The sequence below is a fragment of the Poromitra crassiceps genome (genome assembly GCF_964638095.1).
Source record: "Poromitra crassiceps genome assembly, chromosome: 2".
In the NCBI taxonomy this organism is placed as follows: domain Eukaryota; kingdom Metazoa; phylum Chordata; class Actinopteri; order Beryciformes; family Melamphaidae; genus Poromitra; species Poromitra crassiceps.
Genome location: NC_139624.1, coordinates 28,500,816 through 28,522,605, shown reverse-complemented (window position 1 = coordinate 28,522,605; position 21,790 = coordinate 28,500,816). Strand labels below are relative to the sequence as shown.

The following is a 21,790-nucleotide window of genomic DNA, read 5'->3' as shown; positions in this document are numbered from 1 at the left end:
TCCCCCTGACGATACCCAAATTGAGGCACGCCTAGCCGCGTGTCTCAAAGACATCTTAACCTGGATGACCGCCCATCATCTAAAACTCAATCTTGACAAAACGGAACTTCTTTTCATCCCCGGAAAAAACTGCCCTCTCACAGACCTTTCCATCACCATAGAAAATACCACTGTACGGCCATCTAAAACTGTCAAAAACCTAGGTGTAATTATAGATACCGGTAATCAGCTTTCAACCTCATCATTCATCTCTGCAACCGCCCGCTCATGTACGTTCTCACTGTACAATATTTGAAAAATCCGCAAATTTCTTACAAGGGAGGCAACTCAACTTCTGTTCCAGGCACTTGTTTTTTCCCGCCTTGATTATTGCAATGTTCTCATGGCGGGGCTACCTGCCTCGGCCTTCCAACCACTCCAGCTCATCCAGAATGCAGCTGCCCGACTGGTGTTCAATCTACCTAAATTCTCTCACGTCACTCCCCTTCTCCGCGACCTCCACTGGCTCCCAATTATAGCCCGCATTAAATTCAAGACTCTTGTACTGGCCTACCGGGCAGTTCACCGGTCAGCCCCTACCTATCTGCAATCTTTGGTCAGTTTTCAAACATCCAACCGTCCCCTCCGCTCCTCCACCTGCACAGCTCGCCTTGCCCCTCCATCACTACGTGACCCTGGGGGCCGCTTAGCCCACTCACGACTCTTTTCCTCCCTGGCTCCTCAATGGTGGAACGAGCTCCCCCCCTCTGTTATGCTGGCTGACTCGTTGGCCATTTTCCGCCGGAGACTAAAAACACACTTTTTCGAACTACACCTGGGCCCCTCCGAAAAGTGATGTGTGTATTTTATGTTCCCGTTTTTTTTGGTTTATTGTTGTTTATTGTTGCATTTTATTGCTGTATTTTTATGCTATATTGTAATATGCTGTAAGTCGCTTTGGACAAAAGCGTCTGCTAAATGAAATAAAGTAAAGTAAAGTAAAGACTAGGTGGACAGCCATCTGCTTTGACTGGTTGGGTTAAAGCAAAATGGTTTGTCCTGGATCTCTTCTGGAGCTATGCAGTGAACTTCCTAAACACACACACACACACACACACACACACACACACACACACACACACATGGAAGTAATATGATTTAATCGGACTGGATCAGATTCACATTCAATAATGGTGCTGTCTTGCCCTGCAGACACCTTCGGCGCCAGGTGCTGATCACTGCCTATGGGTTCAAGCACCGACCTGTCAGCATCTATCACAGTGATTGACAGGCTGACTCGCTGTTCTCGTACAGTGGGCTTCATGTCAGCATGTGTGTGTGTGTGTCTGTGTGTGTGTGTGTGTGTGTGTGTGTGTGTGTGTGTGTGTGTGTGTGTGTGTGCGCGCGCGTGTGTGCGTGTGTGTGCGTGTGTGTGTGTGTGTGTGTGTGTGGATGAGAATGAGAGTGTGTGTGGGTGTGTCCTCTCTGCTGGCAGGCAGTGTTGGCAGATCTCGCGAGAGTTACTTGTTCCTCTCGTGAGATCAGGTGGCAGCTTGGTGGCCGGGGGACTTGTGTTGTGAGTGAAAGATGAATACTTCATGTGCCCTTACAGTCAACTATCAACGAGCCCGGGTCATGTGACAGTCCCCCTGACCAGACTAATTACGTTGCTTCATCATTAGAGCCAGAGTAGCCCTGCTGTGCCTCTAAAACATTCATGACACAATCCACCTTTATCACCACAGCCGCCTTTGTGTCTAAAAGGCAGGAAGTAACACAGGTGCAAGCAAAACATTAATGAGGGCCCCAGCACTGGAAGACATAAATGGATTGCAAGTTGGAAACCCTCATCAGTGTTCTGCTTGCACCTGTGTTACTTACTGCCTTTCAGACACAAAATGGCTGCCGTGAAAAAGGTCAATGAAAGTCATTTACATAATCAATTATTAAAGTGGTCCTCAGGCTCACTGTAGGGTAATGAAACTATCCTTTCACTTGAGATATGGCCTGTGTTGTATATATTTATTTCAGATATATGGCCAATTGTAAATAGATGGCTTTGCAGACTGATTGGAAATACTTTAGAAAATCAAATTTTCTATCTAAAGGAAAAAGTAGGGATGGTCTAAGGGCTGGGAATGATATAGATTGACAGTTATTGTGTTTAATAATTGTGTTTTTTTTTTTTATAAATGTGTTATTCAGTGATGGAGTAGTAAATAAAATGGTGAATAGACCTTTTTCACAGCAACCATTTTGACATGTCATTAGAGACACACATTATGTCACACATGCCATCACGCCCACATGGAAGCCAGCCAGAATAATTGTGGGTGCAAGCATCAAGTTGCATACATGCGCATACCGCGGCTTTGATGCTCTTTTTAACATTTTTTTTGTAAATTTGTTGTGATGTTGGCTGATTACATTAACGTGATCCAGCTCTAGGACGATCTAAGCAAAAACTGAAGCTTTGTGGACTGCATGACTCAAAGTATAACAAAAGTAAGCTGCTTGTCACCCTACCTTTATGAGCTTCAAAACTAGATTTAGCGTTCGATTTCACAATAATCTTTACACTGAATGAAAGCCAAGGCTACTCAAATCTGGTGAAACCCAAAACAGCCAAAATCAATATTTTCTCATAAAATCACACGATGCAGGTCACATTTTGTCTAATCTAATTAATCCATCTTTTAATTTAGTTTTTCAACATGATCTTCTGTTGAGTTGAGCAATTGTGGGCTGAGTGATGTCACTCGAGCAATTGTGATGTCATCAGTGAGTGATGTCATCAGTGATGCAAAGTTGGGCAATTGTGTGCTGCGCATGCCAATAGAGCAGGTCGAGGCCACGCAGCAACGGTGCAGCGGGCAAGGCCGCGTAGCGGCCGAGCTGTGTATGCGAGCCCACGCAGCAGCAGGTGCGAGCTGCAGGGCGGGCGAGGCGAACCCCTAGGAATCAATGCCTAGTCTATTCATATATGCCATATAAACTCATTACAATTAGATACTGATACAAATACTATATTATTACTATATTCTATATTACTATTATTTATGACCACATGCGTATACCATCATTAATGTTGTTATTAGTATTACAGACCTATATGTGTTTACTCTGCTATATGTCAAAATGGCTGCTGTGAAAAAGGTCTATTACTTTGATTTTGTTGAATATAAAGCTCCACATAGGTGGTGCGTTTCTAGGATTTGAATACATTGGGGGGGCTTAGCCCACACCTCTGTACCCCCCCCCCCCCCCAACAGGAAAATGATGAAAAATGTTCAAGCAATTTGAAATGAATACTGAGCTTAGATCAGTGATTCTCAAAGTGGGGTCTGGGGACCACCAGGGGTCCTTGAGAGGGTCCCCATAGCAAATTCATGAATTGTCAAACTTCAACATGTGCCTATTTCATTTACAAGAAGTTACCACAATTAGAGAATAGGAAGATGATTGTATTGATCATAGTTTCACTGTTATTACAGGTAGTCATGTCATGTCATGGATTTCTGGACAAAATCATGTCAGGCAGGCCTAATTGAATTATTTATTAGATTCAGAGTTAATGGGGGAGGGGGCGGGCATAGCCTATTTCAAATGGAAAAACACCTTTCTGACAGAAAGTGCATGCAACCAAGTTGCAGGGTTGTAGCCCTAACCCTCATAGAACCATTATAGAACCTATTTTCATTCAGATATCTTGAGGTGAGCTAAGGGACCCCTTTGAAAATAGCCAGGCCAGTTTTCCCCTCACCAAAATGTAGCTTAGCCCCCTTCCCGACAAGCTTGTCGTCATAGTAAGGAAAATTATTCCTAGGGCTTCTAGTTTATGGTATGAGAGAGGATGAACAACCCTTTGAGCGTGCCATAGCCTTTGAAAGACGGTACCGTGTGTGTGTGTGTGTGTGTGTGTGTGTGTGTGTGTGTGTGTGTGTGTGTGTGTGTGTGTGTGTGTGTGTGTGTGTGTGTGTGTGTGTGTGTGTGTGTGTGTGTGTGTGTGTGTGTGTGTGTGTGTGTGTGTGTGTGTGTGTGTGTGTGTGTATAGCATATATATATATAGCCCCTCCCTCTGTGGGCGGGGCAAGCTTTCCTGGCTCGCTCGCCCCGCTCGGGGCTTGTTTGTGGGACTGGGTGGAGGTGGAGGACCGTGGCGGTGGCGGGACAGGGGCACGGTTGGACCGTCGGTTGGACTGCAGCGCAGCAGTGATGGCATGTCTCGCACCGAGTCAACGGACGCCTGTCAACTTCACACCTGAACACAAGGAAGCGGCAGTTCCAGTTTAACGGACAAGGGATTATGTCTGGCGCTTGTTGGGCAGCTGTGGGGAAAAGTTTATCAGAAGTAGAGATACAATTACATCAACAACATAAATATGGTAAATATGAGTTTCTCTACTATTATGAAGTTAGTTAGCTAGCTAACTAAGCTCTCTCCCCGAGAGAGCTACATTTTTCCTTTTTGGCCACGTCGAAAAGGGCGACTGGTGTAACGTGTTGTTTCTATTTTGTAACGTTAACTGTAATCTAGACTAGAGAGTAGACAGTTGTCAGTGGTTGTAAAAGACGTGATCCGGACAGAAAGTTTAATCAGGCAGCCTTACAGCAGGAATGTCCACCTGAGAATCCTCCTTTTTCCCCATGCAACGTTTAGTGCGACCGCAGAGCAGAGCAGAGCTATCACTTTCTATCTTTCTGCTGATAAAGGGACCCTGGGACCGTCACGTCATACTTCATTAATTAAAAACAAAACAACAACAACAACAACAACAACAATTTAATGGATGACTCCTTGTTTATCGTTAATGTAACGTGACATAGGCTACCTGCTGCAGTATGACTTTAGAATGTTTGAGTAGATAAGAGACAAGGCTACACGAAGCAGGCACTATACGTTACGAGAGCGTATCAATGTTCCCAGCCCAGGGCACAATGTTCCCAGGGTTCAATGTTCCCGCCACGGCTCAATGTTCTCAATGTTCCCAGGGTTCAATGTTCCCACCACGGCTCAATGTTCTCAATGTTCCCAGGGTTCAATGTTCCCACCACGGCTCAATGTTCTCAATGTTCCCAGGGTTCAATGTTCCCACCACAGCTCAATCTTCTCAATGTTCCCAGGGTTCAATGTTCCCACCACGGCTCAATCTTCTCGATGTTCCCAGGGTTCAATGTTCCCATCGGCTCAATGTTCTCAATCTTCCCAGGGTTCCCAGTGTTTCCTCTCTATGCATTCAGCAGCCGTGCACCCCCCTTCTGAAATATCCAATATGACCGAATTACACTTTAAAAAAAAAATCCTTTAGAAACATTATTTGGTGATACGATGCTTGTATTATTATAGTATACATTGAATACTGTATGAATATTATAGGAATAGCCTATGATAGGAATATTATAAGATTACTATATGAATATAATAGGTATGTAGGTATAGATTATGTTTGTGCATAATTTGGTTCCAATTACTGTACATTTCCATGTTAACAAATAAGGCAAAGGCTACATTCCACTAGGGAAGAACGAATAATCTACAGTAGCCTATATAGGACGAATCAGCGTGACATCACAACAACAAATCCCCCAGAAATACAGAAGCCCGCCGCAGCAGTTAACTAATATAAGTAGTATGAGTCGTGGCAAACAAACGTTAATATCTCAAAAACTATACAGTACATGACATCGCTTGTTTTGACATTCTGAGTGAGAGCAGAAGTATCTCAAGAGTTTGACGTATGTTGTGTTAAAGTTGTGTGAACTGTGTAGTTTTTAAAATGTACACCGCACAGCCGGGGCTAGAGTGTGCACTCAAGGCTGGCTCCATTGCAGTTTTCCCCCAATGACGCGGTTTGTTTACCAAAATGCTGCTCGGCTGATCCCTTGTATAGACAGTCTAGGCCTACTTACAGTATTATGATTTTTATTTAACAATGGTCAAGAAAATAGCCTATAAAGATAGAATTTGGTTAGTTTTTGGTATAATTTCTCAGTAAACCGTGTAAAAAAAAAGATATGTGACAAAATGAAACTAACCTGATACTGTAGTCATGGATCTCCTAATTATGATTTTATTTGAACATCGGCATGAACAATAGTGAAATGTCAAATCCAACACAGTCGCCTTAACAGTCATAAAAGGATCAACATTTTAAGTATAGACTAGGCCTACGAACATGTCCCGTCCAATGTCAAGAAGACCTGTCATCTTCCCTAGATGACACATCTTACAATGTAGTTTGGTGGAGATGAACGGAGCACATGGGGATCATCTGCTGTGAGCTTCTTGCCATGTTTTAAAGGAACAGGTCACCCAAAAATGAAAATTCTGTCAGAAATATACTCACCCTCATGCCAGTTGGAACACAGATGAAGTTTGTCCATATAACAACACAAAGGGAGGTTGCCTTTGTGTTTTCAAACGTCACCTGTGTTTCAACTGGCATGAGAGTGAGTAGATGAAGACAAGCAGAATTTCTATTTTTGGGTGACCTGTTCCTTTAAATCATGTTGATGTTGCACTTGGTTGACCGTTTATCTTCTAGACTATGCCGGTGTTTAAAATACACACGATGCACCTTGAAGCCAGGAGCGGAACAGGTTTAACCAGTTGCTCTGTATGTTTTCCCATACCGACACTGCATGAAATAGGCCACGCCCATCACGGGGGAAATCGCTCTGTTCACTCCCATACACCAGCGACATTTTCCATGAATTAAACATAGCTAAAAGCTGTTGTGTGGTGGTCTGCGCAGACAACAAATGTAAAAAATCGCCAGTTAAAGTTTTTTAACAAAATGGCAAAAGAAGCCATTGAGAATTGGCGAGAAGAAAAATGTGGATCTAGCTGTCAAGGAAGTAAGTTGGAGTGTTCAACGTCCGTATATACGATCTTTGTGTGCAACACGCGACCATGCACGCGACATAGGAGAACGCCAGGATTGGAGGGGGGTTTCTGTTTTCCCCCGTTTTGGGCGTGGTTTCTGAATGATGACGTGCTCCGCAGTGTCTCTCTCTATGCTGTGTTCAAGCCCCAAAGTCCCTTCTGTACTACGCTGTCCCTTCTGTAGTACAGAGCGCTGTGGTAGAAACCACATGTCTGGCCATATGTGCCACCCTGTTACACACGCTATGGTGACATGCTCACATCATTATGCTACACATCAAGTTTGGGTAACATGTTTTGCCTATGCTGCTATTTTGTGCTGTTTTGTTTCCGAAGACACGTGCGCGCGTGCGCACACACACACACACACACACACACACACACACACACACACACACACACACACACACACACAGAGACACACACAGAGACACACACTGAGTCAGTTGAGAAGGGCAAGTGAGTTTCTGTGGTACCCTCTTCAACAGTTGAATTTCAGAGAATGTGCAGCAGCTTTTGCATGGCCATGCCATCCACAAGTCTTGAATGAACCAAATTTATGAGCTTGGGGGGTGTTTGTGGGTGGTGATGGAGGGGAGGGTGCAGCAGACGCCCAGGCAGGAGAGAGACTGGAGGCAGCAGAAACACCTAACCAGTAACCACTGCATCATCTCTGTCCTGCTGCTGGCTGTATTTCATAATATTGTGTGAATTGATTTGTGGTACAGTACCACCATTCAAAAAGTGAAAGGTCTCTTGAAAACGAGATTGCATCTCAATGAGACAACCTGGTGAAATTAGTTAACATAATTAGGTTACATAATAAAAATAAAAATGGGATATTTGTCTCCACTGATTTAAAAGTACCCAAACTCTTCCTCAATATGCCAGACCATGGGTATGAACATGAAGCTGATGTCAAACCTTGTGTTCCCTTTATAGAGGACTGCCATACTGCGGTGTTTGTAGGTCCCTAGCCGCAACGCGCAACTATAAAGGACTTTCCTTTATAGTTGCGCTCGCCTCCCCCTGTAATCAGGAAAATCCGCACAGTCTGCGGTCTTACTTCTCCCTACGCAAAATCCTCAAGGTACTTTGAAAATCAGCTTTATTGTCCATCTTTTGTAAACAATTTGCCATGACAATTTGCAGGGATGCAATCTCAGGAGTGAACACAGTATCCGCAGCCACACACACAAAAAAAAAAAAAAAAAAATCCCCAAATCCGTGGCGGGCCAAAACAAACAGGGCCCCAAATTGGTCAGCACTGTTCTAGACGCTCTGTAATACATTTTATTTGGCTGCTTATGGTTATGGGCTTGTGTTTCTTCTTCTTCCTCCGAGTGTATTGTTCTTTGTTTATATAGCCTCTATACCTTACCTGCTTCTCTTTAACACGCTGTACATTTTAATGTTTATACTTAGGCCTTTTATATTGGCCTTATTATTCTTCATACTATTTGTGTGTATTTTTGTATATTATAGACTTCCCTTCTCTGTATGAGGCTGTCCCATGTGAATTGCTGCACCTCACAGCTCATTATTGGTGGAACACAGTCATTGGCTGATTGAATGCACTGCCCCTGCTACTCACCTGTTGGTAGTGCTTTAAAATGCCTCCCCAGCCTCTGTCTGTCATGACTCTGATGAAGACGCATGTTAGTCCTCTACTCTGCACCTCAATGAAAGCGATCTAAATGGTCCGAGTTGCTCCAGTTTTCTTCATTCTACTTTGTTGCTGCGTCCCTCCTCTGTGATGCAGCGGACCTGCCTGCAATAGCTGAAGCGCGGTGGGACTCCCTCTACTGGAAACACATGTAACTTGCTGAAGCAGCTCCAATATAACGTTAGCTAGGTAACGTGTTGGCTGTCATCAGGGCGGCTATAAGAAGCAAAGTGGTAGCTAGCGTAAGTGAGGTGTGTAAAACTCACCGTGACAGTCCGTGTGCCGGTCTGAAAATGAGGCACGGGGCAGACAGGGAGTTAGTGGAGAGGAAATGTTGTTAGGTTGTTGCAGGCTACCTGCGGTGCAAGTGTAAACAGCTGATGACCGAGAGGGATCGCGTTATTAGTCCACAGAAAGCACTCCAGTCAGACTGCAGCTTGTCGCACACACACACACACACACACACACACACACACACACACACACACACACATACGTGGCCGAAAACATGATCTCCTGGCAGAGATAATAATAAAAGGGCAAAATCAGCAAACCCATAAAGCATTGTGACCTTAATTACAGCCGCACCACTCCGGCGCTTTACTCTGTCCCATCTTGAAAATCAATCATGATGCCAAGTCATGACTATTATCAGCCTAAAAGTGGTGAAGTGTGTCCCTAGCCTTGGGGGTTAGGATTCTGGTCCAGATGGTCTGATGATGAATAATCTGATCTGATGAATAATCTCCCCAATGCCCCAGGGCAGAGACAGCGACTCTGTCCTGTGAGTGAGCACCATCCTTCGGATGAGACGTTAAACCTGAGGTCCTGACTCTCTGTGGTCATTAAAGATCCCATCGGCACTCTTCGCAAGAGTAGGGGTGTAACCCCCCGGTGCCCTGGCTAAAGTCCCAAAACAGGCCTTCCTTCAAACATGGCCACCTAATCATCCCTCGTTACTTAATTGGCACATTCAGTCCTCAACTCTCCACCGTGAGAGCTGATGTGTGGTGAGCGTTCTGGTGCAAACTGGCTGCCATGCATCACCCAGGTGGTGGATGAGTTGAGTTCCCTCCCCTGATATGTGAAGCGCTTTGAGTGTCTAGAAAGGCGCTATATAAATCCAATCAATTATTATTATTATTATTAAAGTGGTGAAGTGTGTCCCTAGCCTTATGGGTTATGGTTATTAACACATTCACTGCCAGACGTTTTTTTTTTTACTGTAGTTAGCTTCTGCCAGAGGGTTTTTTTGAGGATTCTGGCTCATCTTTCAAGACCCGAGGATTCTTTTCTGCTAAGATTTTGTGAACACACAATATCTCAAAAGAACTAATAGAATGTGTGCTTTCTCTGTCTAAAAGAGTTAGTTTGTAGAGTTAGTAGTTATGTAAGCATTAGCAGTTGAATACAGCATGGTTTCAGCGTCAGAAAAATTATTCAGAGATAAACGGCTTTTTGTGAAATTCGATAGAACAGTCACTTTAACCATTCATTTTTGGCATCAGTAAGACGTCAGACATCTAAACAATAGTTTTGAACAGTAATTTCCTCCATAACAGCAGGAAACCCCCCTCTGCTTCCAACTCCTCCCTCTGTGGGCGTTCTTCTTGGCTGCAGCGGCCGTCACAAGCTTGTCACCAGTCTCACTGCTTTGCTGCTGCTGCTGCCTGTCTGCGCGGCCGCTGTTTGAGGAAGTCTGGATGGACTCGCTCGCTTCTTGGAGTTTTGGTTGAGAGCTTTGATGAAGCTTTTGCGATTCTGGTCATATTTATGCTGCGTGTTTCAAAGTGTGTTCCACCTGTAATCTATTATGCAAATTTGCAATCCCGCATCGCCAGCAATCAGCGCGAAAACGAAAGCGTTTTCCCCCATCCATTTTCATGAGAATGGCTGCTTTTTGCTTGCCTTCCTCTAGTCAGGAGAGCACTATCGCCACTTAGTGGGTCGGTGGAATGGGTTGTAAACGTTCGGTGGCTCCAATAATTATATAAGAGATGTAAAAGGGTTAGATGCACATCCCACGGTCAAAAAAAAAAAATCATTTTTTTGACGGAGTAATACGTCAGTGGCAGTCAACCGTTGGATTTTTTTTGACGGAGTAATACGTCGTTGGCAGTGAACGTGTTAAAGTGGTGAAGTGTGTCCCTAGCCTTATGGGTTATGGTTATTAAAGTGGTGAAGTGTGTCCCTAGCCTTATGGGTTATGGTTATTAAAGTGGTGAAGTGTGTCCCTAGCCTTGGGGGTTATGGTTATTAAAGTGGTGAAGTGTGTCCCTAGCCTTGGGGCTTATGGTTATTAAAGTGGTGAAGTGTGTCCCTAGCCTTGGGGGTTATGGTTATTAAAGTGGTGAAGTGTGTCCCTAGCCTTGGGGCTTATGGTTATTAAAGTGGTGAAGTGTGTCCCTAGCCTTGGGGCTTATGGTTATTAAAGTGGTGAAGTGTGTCCCTAGCCTTATGGGTTATGGTTATTAAAGTGGTGAAGTGTGTCCCTAGCCTTGGGGCTTATGGTTATTAAAGTGGTGAAGTGTGTCCCTAGCTTCATGGCTTATGGTTATTAAAGTGGTGAAGTGTGTCCCTAGCCTTGGGGGTTATGGTTATTAAAGTGGTGAAGTGTGTCCCTAGCCTTGGGGGTTATGGTTATTAAAGTGGTGAAGTGTGTCCCTAGCCTTGGGGGTTATGGTTATTAAAGTGGTGAAGTGTGTCCCTAGCCTTATGGGTTATGGTTATTAAAGTGGTGAAGTGTGTCCCTAGCTTCATGGCTTATGGTTATTAAAGTGGTGAAGTGTGTCCCTAGCCTTGGGGCTTATGGTTATTAAAGTGGTGAAGTGTGTCCCTAGCCTTGGGGCTTATGGTTATTAAAGTGGTGAAGTGTGTCCCTAGCTTCATGGCTTATGGTTATTAAAGTGGTGAAGTGTGTCCCTAGCCTTATGGGTTATGGTTATTAAAGTGGTGAAGTGTGTCCCTAGCCTTGGGGCTTATGGTTATTAAAGTGGTGAAGTGTGTCCCTAGCCTTGGGGCTTATGGTTATTAAAGTGGTGAAGTGTGTCCCTAGCCTTATGGCTTATGGTTATTAAAGTGGTGAAGTGTGTCCCTAGCCTTATGGGTTATGGTTATTAAAGTGGTGAAGTGTGTCCCTAGCCTTGGGGCTTATGGTTATTAAAGTGGTGAAGTGTGTCCCTAGCCTTATGGGTTATGGTTATTAAAGTGGTGAAGTGTGTCCCTAGCCTTGGGGCTTATGGTTATTAAAGTGGTGAAGTGTGTCCCTAGCCTTGGGGCTTATGGTTATTAAAGTGGTGAAGTGTGTCCCTAGCTTCATGGCTTATGGTTATTAAAGTGGTGAAGTGTGTCCCTAGCCTTGGGGCTTATGGTTATTAAAGTGGTGAAGTGTGTCCCTAGCTTCATGGCTTATGGTTATTAAAGTGGTGAAGTGTGTCCCTAGCCTTATGGGTTATGGTTATTAAAGTGGTGAAGTGTGTCCCTAGCCTTATGGGTTATGGTTATTAAAGTGGTGAAGTGTGTCCCTAGCCTTATGGGTTATGGTTATTAAAGTGGTGAAGTGTGTCCCTAGCCTTGGGGCTTATGGTTATTAAAGTGGTGAAGTGTGTCCCTAGCCTTATGGGTTATGGTTATTAAAGTGGTGAAGTGTGTCCCTAGCTTCATGGCTTATGGTTATTAAAGTGGTGAAGTGTGTCCCTAGCCTTGGGGCTTATGGTTATTAAAGTGGTGAAGTGTGTCCCTAGCCTTATGGGTTATGGTTATTAAAGTGGTGAAGTGTGTCCCTAGCTTCATGGCTTATGGTTATTAAAGTGGTGAAGTGTGTCCCTAGCCTTATGGGTTATGGTTATTAAAGTGGTGAAGTGTGTCCCTAGCCTTATGGGTTATGGTTATTAAAGTGGTGAAGTGTGTCCCTAGCCTTATGGGTTATGGTTATTAAAGTGGTGAAGTGTGTCCCTAGCCTTGGGGCTTATGGTTATTAAAGTGGTGAAGTGTGTCCCTAGCCTTATGGGTTATGGTTATTAAAGTGGTGAAGTGTGTCCCTAGCCTTATGGGTTATGGTTATTAAAGTGGTGAAGTGTGTCCCTAGCCTTATGGGTTATGGTTATTAAAGTGGTGAAGTGTGTCCCTAGCCTTGGGGCTTATGTTATTAAAGTGGTGAAGTGTGTCCCTAGCCTTGGGGCTTATGGTTATTGCCCTCAGCAACACATTTGATTAATGTGCAACAAGTCTAGAGCTTCAACGATTAATCGATTAGTTAGGTTAGGGTCAACTATTAAATTAATCGCTAACTATTTTGATAGTCATTTAATCGGTTTGAGTAATACAAAAAAAATCTCTCATTCTTAAAGTCGAGCTGAACCCAAAAATTACTTTTATTTTATTTTAGTTCAAATACCTGGGTATGCAGTGCACTTATTTAATAATGTATGCAAAAAAAATCACAAAAATCTAATTTCTATAGTTTTTCACACTTTTTCACATCAAAAGTTCATTTTTCAAGATTTCATTGATAACAGTAATGTACAGTTTGACGTCACCTAGTACTATCAAATTTCTACCCCATTTCAACCAATCATATCACGACATGGCAGCTGTCAATCAAATCGTCATTTCAGGATAATTTTCTCTTCCAAAAGAAAGAGAAAATGGCGCCTAGTGCCTGTCATCTGGCAGAATTCCTATCCCATAAACTAACTACTACTTGGCCAATTGTATGAAACATGAACAAAAAACAAAAATGATAATGTCTAAGTATGCAAAGAAATGTAACTGGCTCGTTAAAACGCGCGTTCCAGGAATATCATATTTACAGCGGGCGGGCAGCACCCATGCATCGGATTGTCCGCTCGCTCCGCACGAAGCAGCTGGTTGCCTGGTACTCCGCCGATCCCACTCGCGTAGCACGACAACACGCTGAATCCCACTCGATTTTGGGGGTGGAACACGCAGTGATTGGCCAATGCCAAAGCCAGTCCCCAGAATTCAAATCAAATCATCGACACCTGGCATTGTGCGGCTTGTGGTCCGCCTCTCAACCTTGTCATCTCAGACAAGATTTGTTTGAGTCTCCGACGCTCGTGCTATTGCATTCGCCTCCGATTCACTTCGACTTTAAATGTGAATATTTTCTGTTTTCCTTACTCCTCTATGACGACAGTAAACTGAATATCTTTGTGTTGTGGACAAAACAAGACATTTGAGGATGTCGCCATAGTCCAAACAACTGATCGAATAATCGAGAAAATAATCGACAGAATAATCGACAATGACAGTAATCGTTAGTTGCAGCCTGAAACTAGTCAGGCCTGGGCTCTGGTGGTTTGCACTCCTATATTATCTTAGGCGACAGGAAATCAGTAGGCTACACACACACACACACACACACACACACACACACACACACACACACACACACACACACACACACACACACACACACACAGTGCCCAATCTGTAGCACAAATCACAGTGCTGAGCTAAGCCTGGCCTGTGGATGGGAGAGTTAGTAGTATTGAATGTGGTGGCTGACTGATGCTCCTCAGGGCTCTGACTCGCTTCACTGGCTATTATGGCGATGCTGCACTATGAGCCAGGCAGCACTCAATCGCGTCTGTTGTCAGGGAAACCAATGGAATCTGGATTTCCTTCTCTCTCTCTCTCTCTCTCTCTCCCTCTCTCTCTCTCTCTCTCTCTCTCACACACACACACACACACACACACACACACACACACACACACACACACACACACACACACAATCTTCTGTAGCCATATTGCATCTTGAGCAGTACAAGAAAAGCTGAAGCAATCTCCAAACAGTATAAAACAGAGACATCTCACATGTCCGTAACACCGGTTTACCTCTCTATCTCTCTCCCTCTCTCTCTCCCTCTCCTCTCTCTCTCTCCTCTCCCTCTCTCTCTCCCCCCCTCTCTCTCTCTCTCCTCTCCCTCTCTCTCCGCCCCCCCCCCCCTCTCTTCTCTCTCTCTCTCTCTCCCCCTCTCTTTCTCCTCTCCTCTCTCTCTCCTCCCTCTCTCTCTCCCTCTCTCTCCTCTCCCTCTCTCTCTCCCCCCTCTCTCTCTCTCTCTCCTCTGCCCTCTCTCTCTCTCCTCTCCCTCTCTCTCTCCCCCCCCTCTCTCTCCCCTCTCTCTCTCTCCTCTCCCTCTCTCTCTCCCCCCTCTCTCTCTCCCTCTCTCTCTCTCTCTCTCTCCTCTCCCTCTCTTCCCCCCCTCTTTCTCTCTCTCTCCTCTGCCTCTCTCTCTGCCCCCCCTCCCTCTCTCTCCCCCCCCCTCTCCCTCTCTCTCCCCCCCTCTCCCTCCCCCCCCCTCTCTCCCCACCTCTCTCTCTCTCTCTCTCTCCATCTGCTTCTGGATTAGGATTGAGTGTGCTAAGCCTTACAGTGAATAGACACACACTGACACAACGCAGCAGTGATGCCGGGTGTATGAGTAACACGCTGTGGATTAAGACACACACAAATACTCTGCCCATCAAACAGATCCTGTGTCAGTCAAGCAAACACACACACACACACACACACACACACACACACACACACACACACACACACACACACACACACACTGTTGAATGTGTTGTGCTGTGTGAACTGTGCAGTAGCCTATTTTGTTAGGCCTACTGTACATCTGCATGCTGTCACACACACTTGAACAAAATGTCTAAAATGGGGGGGGGGTGGGTGGGGGGTGGGTGGGATCTGCGTGCGTGCTACAGTAGGTATGCAACTCTGTCAGTCTCATGGAAGGTTCCCAGGAGTACACAGTTCACACCTGCGAGGCGACGATTATGTGATTCACAGGAGTGAATTACAGGAGTGTGTGTGTGTGTGTGTGTGTGTGTGTGTTGTGTGTGTTAACTGGCACGTGAGATCAGTTAGATTGTGTGTCCATGTGTGAGTTAATTTGCATGTTGACAAGTGACATTGCAATAGCTCTGGCTTGTATGCATATGCATGGCAGAATTTCAATGCACCAGATTCAGTAGTGTGTGTGTGTGTGTGTGTGTGTGTGTGTGTGTGTGTGTGTGTGTGTGTGTGTGTGTGCGTGCGCGCGCGTGCGTGCGTGTGTGTGTGTATTTCGAGTGCATAGCGGTGCTGTTTTGAATTAGCCCTCCTAAAATGGAGTGTCTCTAGAGGCGTGGAATGTAGCTGAATCCTTCCTTGCCCTGTAAACACAGAATGGAGGGTTAGTGTGTGTGTGTGTGTGTGTGTGTGTGTGTGCGCGCACGCGTGTGACATACAGTGTGTGTGTGCGTGTGTACCAGTACCAGTCATGGAACTAAGAATATCAATATCATCTAGACAGGGAAAGTCAGGCATGATCATTTGACAGGAATATAGCAGAATGTATTTGACGAGTTACGACTACTTCACACATGGGTTACATTAGATGGTTTTCAGCCCAGCTGGAGTGGAAACAACTCTTCATTCCTTTTCTGAGGTGAAAAATAATACTAGTAGGGATGAGCACGAGTACTCGAGTATTGGTTCATTATTTTTATTTCTTTCATTATCTTTTATTTTTATTTATTTATGAATCCAACAACGCAGGAGGAAATCCCTGGTGCAAGTTATGTCCGGTGTCTACTCCAGGTAAGGAATGAGTCCTTACCCCAAGTGAAGGAGTTCAAGTATCTCTGGATCTTGTTCTCGAGTGAGGGGACGATGGAGTGGGAGATGGGCCGGAGAATCGTAGCAGCAGGAGCGGTATTGCGTTCGCTTTACTGCACCGTTGTGACGAAAAGAGGGCTGAGCCAGAAGGCAAAGCTCTCGATCTACCGGTCGATCTTCGTTCCTACCCTCACCTATGGTCATGAAGGGATGGGTCATGACCGAAAGAACACGATCGTGGATACAAGCGGCTGAAATGGGTTTTCTCAGGAGGGTGGCTGGCATCTCCCTTAGGGAAGAGGTGAGAAGCTCAGTCATCTGTGAGGGACTCGGAGTAGAGCCGCTGCTCCTTCACGTAGAAAGGAGCCAGTTGAGGTGGTTGGGGCATCTGGTAAGGATGCCACCTGGTCGCCTCCTGAGGTGTTCCAGGCACGTCCAGCTGGGAGGAGACCACGGGGCAGACCGTGGGCTAGGTGGAGAGAGATTATCTCCACGCTGGCCTGGGAATGCCTTGGGATCCCCCAGTCAGAGCTGGCTAATGTGGCCAGGGAAAGGGAAGTTTGGGGTCCCCTGCTGGAACTGCTACCTCCGTGACCCGATCCTGATAAGCGGTTGAAGATGGATGGATGAAAGTTATTTGTTTAAGAAAGCAGCCTTGTGACCAATCCACATAGAAAACGTCTATTTTCACTCCAGCAGGGAAAAAGAAAAAATCACTATATTGGCCGTCTGTCGGTAATCGGGGGTGGGGTGGGGTGGGGGGGGGAGGGGGGGGGGGGGGGTGGATGAGGGTAGGCCATTCACCGAATCACCCCCTTTTTCACAGCCCATTGTTGGCACATATGTTGCCCCGCTCTATCCTCCCCAGTTTTTTTAGGCCTTGTTTGGATGGGAGCAGGGGCTGCTGGGTAATCTTTGCTCTGGAAAGAGGAGATTAAAATCTCAGACTACAAGAGGAGAGGAGAGTGAGACGAGGAGGGATTACTACTTTTTGGCCCGTGTGTGGAGAACACACAGGGCCTTAGATTCCCGTTTGTCGGGAATGACTTTGCTCACCTCTTTGCACGCGGGTCCTGCACCTCTCTGCAGTCCGGTAGGTGGCGGTAATGCACCTCGAAGCTGGTCTTAGGAGGAACATTCTTAAAGTTTGAAATATCGAAATGCATGCTGAATGGTGTAGGCCAGTGGTTCCCAACCATTTTTGTTTTATGTACCCCTTGAGCTGTTTTACCATGCCGATAGTACCCCCTCACTCATGTGTGTCCATAATTCTCCTAAAGTTGTTATATTAAACTTATATTAAACTTTTAGTAGGCCTCTCTAACATATCTCACTAAATGAAAATAGATGGGACGTCGATCAACCCCTTTTACATCTCATATTAAAATATGGGAGGTATTGAATGTGTATAATCTATTTTACCGACCCACTAAGTGGCGACAGTGCTCTCCAGACGAGAGAAAGCCAAGCAAAAACAGCCGCGTGAGGAAGCCATTCTCATGAAAATGGATTGGCGAAAACGCTTTCGCTTTCGCGCAGGGAGCTGGGGGTGGGGGATTGCAAATTTGCATAATAGATTACGGGTGGAACACACTTTGAAACACGCAGCATAAATAAGACCAGAATCGCAAAAGCTTCATCAAAGCTCTCAACCGAAACCCCAAGAAACGAGCGAGCCCATCCAGACTCGCCCAAAGTGCGGCCGCCAGCACACAGGCAGCAGCAGCAGCAGCAGCAACTCGCTTGTGACACGCCCGCTGCAGAGCCAGGGAGGCAGGAGGAGAACACACACGGAGGGAGGAGTTTGAAGGAGAGGGGGGTTTCCTGCTGTTATGGAGGAAATTACTGTTCAAAACTATTGTTTAGATGTCTGACGTCTTACTGATGCCAAAAATGAATGGTTAAAGTGACTGTTCTATCGAATTTCACAAAAAGGCATTTATCTCAGCTTAAATTTTCAGACGCTGAAACCATGCTGTATTCAAGTGCTAATGCCTACATAACTACTAACTCTACAAACTAACTCTTTTAGACAGAGAAAGCACACATTCTATTAGTTCTTTTGAGATATTTTGTGTTCACAAAATCTTAGCAGAAAATAATCCTCGGCTGTTGAAAGATGAGCCAGAATCCTCAAAAAAACCCATTGGCAGAAGCTACCTACAGTAAAAAAAAAACGGCTGGCAGTGAATGTGTTAAATACAATTTTGACAGTTTTCAATTGGGAAAAAGTCACCAGTTTTTATCATTTTGGAAATACATTGTAATCCCAATCTTTCCAAGTACCCCCTGCAAGCTGCTCAAGTACCCCTAGGGGTACACGTACCCCTGGTTGGGAATCACTGGTGTAGGCTATGTATTGTGCTAGCTAGCTATAACACAATGTTGATCAAAATAACGCCTGGGAAACATGGGAATAATGCTGTAAAGCAGCATGTGTTGTTTGCGTGTGTGCTGTAAAGCAGTATGTGTTGTTTGCGTGTGTGCTGTAAAGTAGTATGTGTTTGTGTGTGCTGTAAAGCATTATGTGTTGTTTGCGTGTCTGCTGTAAAGCAGTATGTGTTGTTTTGCATGTGTGCTGTAAAGTAGTATGTGTTGTTTGCATGTCTGCTGTAAAGCAGCATGTGTTGTTTACATGTGTGCTGTAAAGCAGTATGTGTTGTTTTGCATGTGTGCTGTAAAGCAGTGTGTTGTTTGTGTGTGTGCTGTAAAGCAGCATGTGTTGTTTGCGTGTGTGCTGTAAAGCAGTATGTCTTTGTGTGTGCTGTAAAGCAGTATCTGTTTGTGTGTGTGCTGTAAAGCAGTATATGTTGTTTGCGTGTGTGCTGTAAAGCAGTATGTGTTGTTTGCGTGTGTGCTGTAAAGCAGTATGTGTTTGTGTGTGCTGTAAAGCAGTATGTGTTTGCGTGTGTGCTGTAAAGCAGTATGTGTTGTTTGCGTGTGTGCTGTAAAGCAGTTGTGTTTGTGTGTGCTGTAAAGCAGTATGTGTTTGTGTGTGTGCTGTCAAGCAGGATGTGTTGTTTGCATGTGTGCTGTAAAGCAGTATGTGTTTGTGTGTGCTGTAAAACAGTTTGTGTTTGTGTGTGCTGTAAAGCAGCATGTGTTGTTTGCGTGGGTGCTGTAAAGCAGTATGTGTTGTTTGCGTGTGTGCCGTAAAGCAGTATGTGTTGGTGTGTGCTGTAAAGCATTATGTGTTGTTTGCGTGTCTGCTGTAAAGCAGCATGTGTTGTTTGCGTGTGTGCTGTAAAGCAGTATGTGTTGTTTTGCATGTGTGCTGTAAAGCAGTGTGTTGTTTGTGTGTGTGCTGTAAAGCAGCATGTGTTGTTTGCGTGTGTGCTGTAAAGCAGTATGTGTTGTTTGCGTGTGTGCTGTAAAGCAGTATGTATTGTTTGTGTGTGTGCTGTAAAGCAGTATGTGTTTGCGTGTGTGCTGTAAAGCAGTATGTGTTTGCGTGTGTGCTGTAAAGCAGTATGTGTTGTTTGCGTGTGTGCTGTAAAGCAGTATGTGTTTGTGTGTGCTGTAAAGGAGTATGTGTTTGTGTGTGTGCTGTAAAGCAGGATGTGTTGTTTGCATGTGTGCTGTAAAGCAGTATGTGTTGTTTGCGTGTGTGCTGTAAAGCAGTATGTGTTGGTTGCGTGTGTGCTGTAAAACAGTATGTGTTGTTTGCGTGTGTGCTGTAAAACAGTATGTGTTGTTTGTGTGTGTGCTGTAAAGAAATATGTGTTGTTTGCGTGTGTGCTGTAAAGCTATATGTGTTGGTTGTGTGTGTGCTGTAAAGAAATATGTGTTGTTTGCGTGTGTGCTGTAAAGCAGTATGTGTTGTTTGCGTGTGTGCTGTAAAACAGTATGTGTTGTTTGCGTGTGTGCTGTAAAACAGTATGTGTTGTTTGCGTGTGTGCTGTAAAGAAATATGTGTTGTTTGCGTGTGTGCTGTAAAGCAGTATGTGTTGTTTGCGTGTGTGCTGTAAAACAGTATGTGTTGTTTGCGTGTGTGCTGTAAAACAGTATGTGTTGTTTGCGTGTGTGCTGTAAAGAAATATGTGTTGTTTGCGTGTGTGCTGTAAAACAGTATGTGTTGTTTGCGTGTGTGCTGTAAAACAGTATGTGTTGTTTGCGTGTGTGCTGTAAAGAAATATGTGTTGTTTGCGTGTGTGCTGTAAAACAGTATGTGTTGTTTGCGTGTGTGCTGTAAAGAAATATGTGTTGTTTGCGTGTGTGCTGTAAAACAGTATGTGTTGGTTGCGTGTGTGCTGTAAAGCAGTGTGTGTTAGTTGCGTGTGTGCTGTAAAACAGTATGTGTTGTTTGTGTGTGTGCTGTAAAGCTATATGTGTTGGTTGCGTGTGTGCTGTAAAGAAATATGTGTTGTTTGCGTGTGTGCTGTAAAGCTATATGTGTTGGTTGCGTGTGTGCTGTAAAGCTATATGTGTTGGTTGCGTGTGTGCTGTAAAGCTATATGTGTTGTTTGCGTGTGTGCCGTGTCTCCATGAGTGTTTTCATTAGTTGGTGCTGGGCTGCCCACATAGTAAATGGAGTGCAAACAGTCAATTGATTCGAACTCAATCACCACCAATGTTTTCTCTCTGGACGGTGGTTTTATTGATTCACTCACTGTGTAAAAAACAAACAAACAAACAAACAAACAAACAAAATTGTAGTCGTGCTACGTGAATGAATGAATGAAATGTTATTATTTTCGTGTCATGCCAAATGAATGGCCCATCCCACATGGGATTATATGACACATTGTTTTACAAATAGAATTCATGATCACATTCATTTTTGAAATGTCATTTTGTAATGACTGTAAACAAACAAGAGCATCACGGAGAAGACGTGCAGTCTCTACTGGCCTCTGCACGCTATTTTACATTTGATTGCTGGGGGAAATGCACTGGATTGCTTTACGAGTTATGGTACAAAATAGGAACCATGCTGGATGCAAACCTTAACTCAGTTCCACTATTGTCTAACTGCATAGTTTCAACATCACATCATCTTACCTCATCAGAATGCATAAAGGCTGTTATTGAGGGCTTTTCCCCACTCTTCAAAACAGTGTGCTGCGGCTAGGGCTATGACGCTAACCACATCACCACAATACCGCGGTCATGTGACTCTACCGCGGGGAGCTCTGTCCATTGGTAACGTGATTACGCAGTCTGCACGCACCTGTCTCGCTCTTCTCTCTCCATTCCTCCATTCCTCCAACCAACAACACACACACAGTCAACACACTCACCGGATATCTCTGAAAGGTTCTTTCGACAGGGTTTTGTCTGTAAAAGTCTGTTCATGTCCAGTAGCATATGCTGTTAATATCCATGTTTGCCTCTTCCATTAGCGTGATGCGCAATTCATGCTTCAGTTGATCCACATCCCCATGTCTCTGTGTGCCTCGCGCACATGGCACTGTTGTTCTAACGTCACTATTAACTACTATTAACTACACGTTTTAATGGTGCCGACTTGCTCGATGGAAAAAGCAGCTGCCTGCAGGCCCTTGTGCTCACGACACGATGGCTCGTGCAAGTTGCGGCTTGTGGGTGTGTGTTGCAGATAGAAAACTGCAAACATGTATTTACAATGCCTGTTTGTTAGTTTGTAACGTAGTTTGTTATGAAAACGTGA

The 21,790-nt window shown here is 44.7% G+C and overlaps 1 protein-coding gene across 1 annotated transcript in view; it reads left to right on the top strand.

Annotated features, from left to right (window-relative positions):
- Positions 1 to 4,139: 4,139 nt before the first annotated feature.
- tmcc3 (transmembrane and coiled-coil domain family 3) overlaps positions 4,140 to 21,790 on the top strand; it is a 34,742-nt gene continuing 17,091 nt past the window's right edge. The window contains exon 1 of the mRNA XM_083654548.1: positions 4,140 to 4,364. Coding sequence (XP_083510674.1) covers positions 4,362 to 4,364 — 3 coding nt within the window. The 5' untranslated portion in view covers positions 4,140 to 4,361. The remainder of the gene's footprint in view (positions 4,365 to 21,790) is intronic.